The following is a 5604-nucleotide window of genomic DNA, read 5'->3' as shown; positions in this document are numbered from 1 at the left end:
CGCAATAAAAGATGTACTTCCGGACTTCTCAAATCTAGTGTTGCTTTCAAGTCATCCAACCCAGCAACGTTAACATATCAACTCAGAAGCGTTATAATATGACGTCAGTTCAAGGCGAACTGAGTGGAGGCCAAATTAGCCGAGATAGGCTTGGCATAAAATAACGAAAGGTCTTGTAAAAGTGATTGTTGTTGTTGCTTCAAGGTCTGTCTCGAACTGACGTCATAATGCGGTGTGTTGCGCAATACAATCCGCCATTGTAGCAACGTGGCCAAAAATACAAGCGCGTTGAGAACCATTGTTTTGATAATTTTTATTGAGATAAACATAGCCTTAATGTAACGGCGAGGTTGGTATTTATAGATTGAAACATGCTCTTTCAGATAAAGTGCGGTAAAAGTCATCGCGCAGTTGCACTTTAGCAGCGTTTCTTGAAGTTGCGACGGATAGGGTTTAGCATGGATCTTGGAATATCCGGAATTAATGACTTTTCAAATTTTCGATTTCCGTAGAAAAATGTAGGCTAAGTATTTCCACATGATTTCGTAATTTAATGCGACGCTTTTGCAATGCAAAAAAGAAAACGTGGTCTGCAGGCAAAGATAACGTGGTCTGCAGGCAAAGATAACGTGAGAAGGGTGAATTGTTTCGCACAGTCAATATATTTTTGTCATGAACGTATAACATCAACCACGGTACCAACAAAATGTTACACTACTTAAACCAAAAAGAAAAAATAAACCATTTCGGCTTTTTTTGGAGCACTCATCAAAACAAACAATAATAATGACAGAAACGTTTGCCAAACAAAGGGTGCAAAAAATAATTTACCACCTTTGAAACGAAACACGACAACTTGACATCAGATACTAAAAATAAAAACATGAACACCAGTCGGCTAAAAAATAGGTGAAAATGCTTAGAACCTATGAGATGAAGCATACAGAAAAAAACACTTAGAGGTTAAAACTACATAGGCTAGCTAGACCATACAATAAACATACGTTGTTGATCTTTTACTATGTGTTTTATCATCACTTTTGCTTTGAACGTTTAACTTATTGAATTTTATGGCGGTTTTGTTCTGATATTAGTGAGTTTCTAAGGCACCGGGTAAAGAAAATTTTTAAAATTTAAACCAAAACTTTTACTGTGAAACTTAATCCTTAGTACAATAACCACAACAAATTTAACGCTGGGACAAATTTTTTTTCGCATTGAAGTGTTTTTGTTTCAATTAGGCTTCTCCAAAAATCAACAATTGTTTGAATACATTAGCAATTATATTGTTCATTTATTGTCGTTCTACCAGTAGTATCGTTGATTACAACGACTTCGATGCCGTTCATTGAACTGTTTTTGTATTCGTTCCCAAATGAAAAAATGTCAAAAGTTTTCAAAGCCATTTGTGAACAGATGGAAAACGGTCTGAAAAATTCTCCACTGTATCTTTCGCTGTCACTCGTGGGTACGTTTTAAAATCTTGTCTTAGCTAAGTCCACAAAGCACGATTATTATTGAAATACGAAAGTAAAGCATATTTGCTTTGGTTAATAATTAATTTACAATTCGTTCTTCGTTGCGCTGATATACTCTTTGGTCACAGCGGTAAACCATAATCTCTTCGTGGGAAAATTGTAACATAAAATTCCCGGATCCGTTCGTCTGCATGTAATGACCGAAAAAGAAACACTCTTTCGAAACGTCTATTCAAAAAGTGTATTCCTGTAAAATTAGCCCGCGGCTATCGAAAATGGGTGCAACGCGTACACCACTAAAAATTGTCACTACAGAACAGATTACTTGGATAAAGACGGAATTTTCGTCCAGCTAGCAAGCACTAAGCAAACAGTTAAATGTGCGACTAACTCTCAAGCAACCATTTCACGAATGACCAGAATAGATAGCAATATCTCAAACTCACGTTCGCAGTACTGTGACGCAATAGTGAAAGACATTGTCACGCAATTCAAACAGGTGTTCAAAGCTGGTGATCCAATATTTCATGTTAAAACAGGTTTGACACTGAAACAGGTTTAAACAGGTTTGACACAAGTCGTACGAACGATGGTGCAATCTCTGCTCATGTCTAGGAAAAATTCCATGACGTAATACGCTAAGATTCAGTAGACCTGAACGGTTTTTATATGACGTTTGATTAGGTGAACAATTGTCTGGAACACTCTTGTTGTCGTACAACAAGATTCGTTGGCATTACAACAAAAAATGACAAGATTTTTGAATGAATTCGGAAATCAGAGAAACAGAATTTTAGACTACTGGAAAAGCACAACCTAGCACATCAGTTTAGCAAAAAGGCAAACAAAATTGCAACATGGTTATCATGAATTGTGAAACAAAACAGGAATACCTGCAAAAGTGGTTGTTAAAAATTGGTTACAAATTAACTTATTTCTCAAACACATAACCATGAAAACTAGCAATGCAACATCTAAATATTTGAATAAAGCTGTTCACCAGACACACAATTTGAAGCATGACGTGTGCAATTTAAGGGGCGATTTTGGACACGTCAAAGTCTAACGCAAGCTACAAACATAACTTAAAATATTAATTTTTATATAGCATAGGCTACAAATTTTAGGAGACTTGAACTTACTATTCGTTGCGAATTGATGGCAAATTGTCCCTTAAACATTTTTTGTCTATTTTCTTTCTCTTTGAGCTGTCAACACCACCCGTCTTTCCATTTATGTACACACTTCCAACAAACTCATTTTCTACTCGTTCCGTTGGAAATGGCAACCCTCCTCCCCACTTTTCACATGAGAATGAGTCATGTTGCATTACACTTTTCTGCGCAACAGGCCATAATGCTTTATTTAAAAAGTCCATGTCTACTAAATATGCCTGACCTTGCAACATATTTAATACTTTAATCATATTAGGAATAGTCTTTGAGCACCACATACCACCTGACATCGCAAAATTTGAATGGTTAGGATGGTCGCGCATTGTGTGAAAGTCTTTCCCGTATTGTATCCATTGATCGACAGCAGCTTTTTCGCGTAAGGATAAATGAGAATCAATGTCTCTCGCGCATGAACGGTCAGCATCTACAACGCCTTGAAAGCGCCATGACATTTTATTCATTTTGGAACCTGTCATATCAACAAGTTCTACGTCTGCAGCTATCAGTTGATCAAGAATGTTTTTCGGAACAGTGTTGTCATAATACACTCGCATTATCCATCCAGGGTATATTTCTTTGTATAATTTCGCGTTTGCAATCGCTCCGTCTGTATATCGTGGGTTTGAACCATAGAGAGAGTAACAAAGAATATTTTTGGGCTTTATGATCATATTAGTGTCATTTTGAGAATGGTTAAGTGGTTTTACATACAAGAGACTTGTCATTATACTCCAATCGTGGCAAAGGAAACTAAGAATGTTCATCAAAATCCAAATTCCCAGCACCCCTCCACATATCTGCAAAGCAATTGCACGTGAGTGAATCTTTTCCTCTTTTCAGTTTATTGACTGAACTCACTCCTTCCCTTATGCTCATTAAGCAAATGTTATAAGGATTTTCTAAATCATAAAAATGAAATAATATGTTTATATGGGGTAGGCTATGACAAGGCGCTTTTTCTGCGTCCTTTGAACTATGACATACGGAATTCTAATCGACATTTCCCCTAATTAACGCCTCATTACCTGCATTTCACAGAGTGGGCAATAGCCTTCACTTGATTACGCTATTGCCTCAATCCGTTACTGTTAGCATGGTGCGCAACACATCAGTATAACAACAAAACTTCTATATCCAGTTGCATGTAGTTTCCACGTTTGTTAAGCATCTACGTGACAATGCTCTGAGCAATTTTGTGTAAAACACTCAAACAGTCTACCCTTGCAACTGCAACCTTCTGGCAGTAGCGTTGACATGGGGTTCCAAGGAGTACTTTTGAACCCGAGATGATTTTAGGGGCCCGTAACCTTTTCAAGCGGGCGGGGCCCGAGAACTTAAGGAAACCACCACTCAGTCTTTGCATTTAGTGCGTTTTTTTAGAAGCTTGATTTGGAGCTCGTGGATCTCATTGGTACAGAGCCCAAATTATCATCTCAACGGCCTTGCCTGCTGGTACACTGATCACAAGAAGCTGAAATTCCCAATCGATATGAGATTGACTTGGTGTAACAATTTTCGTCTGCCTAAACCCTAAAGCAGAATATTTAAATCTGCTTCATTTAAGAGTTAAGAGTTTGGTTAAATTGTATAGATTAAGTTTAATTAATGATATTGCCTTGATGATACTAACATTGAGAAAGTCTCTATGCTGTTCTATAGAAAGAAAACACTCCTTATAAAGGAAATGGAACATATGGCGCTTTTGTAACTTGGTTACGTCAGATTTTCGTTAAGAAAACCATGTATTTAACGAAGGGTAGCACCATTACAGCCTATTTATCGTAGAATTCTTGAGGTGGTGTTGACAGAAACTGGTTCAAGGAAGTCTATACGTAATTTTGACAGCGATATCAGTTAAAACAAAGGTACAGTTACGCTTGTATAATGCTTTGAACGTTAAAAAAAGTTATACTTACAATACCAAAGTGAGTGAATCTCAACCATTTCATACGCAGCTGTCGACAGCATCTCATGTCGAGTTTATTCAATACATAAATATACATAGCCTACGAATAAAACTAATTTCTCCCAGTTGACCCTGAGAAAATTCAAAGAACATCAATTTTTCTTTAATTTTAGTGCACCTTGAACAAAACTGTAGCAAGTTTACATTACCCAGATGTAAGTGCTGCTATTGAGGGATTTGCAAGATAAGGCATAGCTAACAGAAAAGCAGAGTTCAACCCTTTTGACAAACCAAATAAAAAAAATTCTGGGCCAGTTTTTGAATATAGGCATAGGCTACTAAATATAAGTGCAAACAATAAAGTTAGAAATTGTTCAAATTACGTAGTAATAACCTAATCCAGCGTTTGGAAATAGTCAAGCATTATTGTTACCAAAATTGGCACAAAATATAAGTCAAAAAATGCCAAAGTTTATATATTGCTTACCAAGTGAGCAATTCTCCCTGTCAGCTATTCCTCTTTCTAATGAAAACGTCAATAAGCAATTTGTTTTGCGATGAACTGCCTTTGTGCGGGTCGCAGGCTGATGTTATTCAATAACTTTCCTCAGCATACCTTAGATTTCTCACCTGGGACTCTTCAAGCTTGACGACATTTGCCAAGCTAAATCTTTCCAACTTTACAACGTGTGGTTAAAATATTTTACCTACTAACCAAATTGGTTTTTGACTCAACTTGCTGTCTTTGGACTACACACGAAACTAGCTTTGCAATAACATGTTGTTTGGCTAAATGGTAGGCTAAATGTGGTCGTATCGGTTGTTTGAACACACAAACCAAAATCTAGCTGTCTTCCTCTATACATTATTATCACACCAGTGGCATGTGCTGCTTTTAAATGGAAACGATTTGTTTTGAAACAACGCATTTATAACTCATCGCCTTTGCGCTTACCAATAAGTATAAAACTCCGATACAGAACAACGAACTTTTTAAAGCACATGAAACCTTGTCTTAGTTCCTAATTAATCACAACAATGGCTT

The 5604-nt window shown here is 36.8% G+C and overlaps 1 protein-coding gene across 1 annotated transcript; it reads right to left on the bottom strand.

Moving 5' to 3' along the window:
- Positions 1 to 624: 624 nt before the first annotated feature.
- Positions 625 to 4685, bottom strand: LOC145770564 (uncharacterized). The gene is made up of 2 exons (XM_082582250.1): positions 4570 to 4685; positions 625 to 3450 (listed from the first exon to the last, which is right to left on the bottom strand). Exons 1-2 carry the CDS (start codon positions 4654 to 4656, stop codon positions 2620 to 2622), a joined length of 918 nt encoding a protein of 305 aa, XP_082438376.1. The 5' UTR covers positions 4657 to 4685; the 3' UTR covers positions 625 to 2619.
- Positions 4686 to 5604: the final 919 nt, after the last annotated feature.

Source organism: Aplidium turbinatum, chromosome 5, assembly GCF_918807975.1.
Source record: "Aplidium turbinatum chromosome 5, kaAplTurb1.1, whole genome shotgun sequence".
Lineage (NCBI taxonomy): Eukaryota > Metazoa > Chordata > Ascidiacea > Aplousobranchia > Polyclinidae > Aplidium > Aplidium turbinatum.
The sequence above is the reverse complement of the archived record's forward strand: the minus strand, read 5'-3'. Positions and strand labels throughout refer to the sequence as shown.

Bases quoted from the DNA above. Each gene is read 5' to 3' on its own strand.
- LOC145770564 (XM_082582250.1), bottom strand. From the start codon at position 4,656: ATGTATATTTATGTATTGAATAAACTCGACATGAGATGCTGTCGACAG. The intron at 3,451-4,569 runs GTAAGTATAACT...ATTGCTTTGCAG, and splicing joins GATTCACTCACTTTGGTATT to ATATGTGGAGGGGTGCTGGG.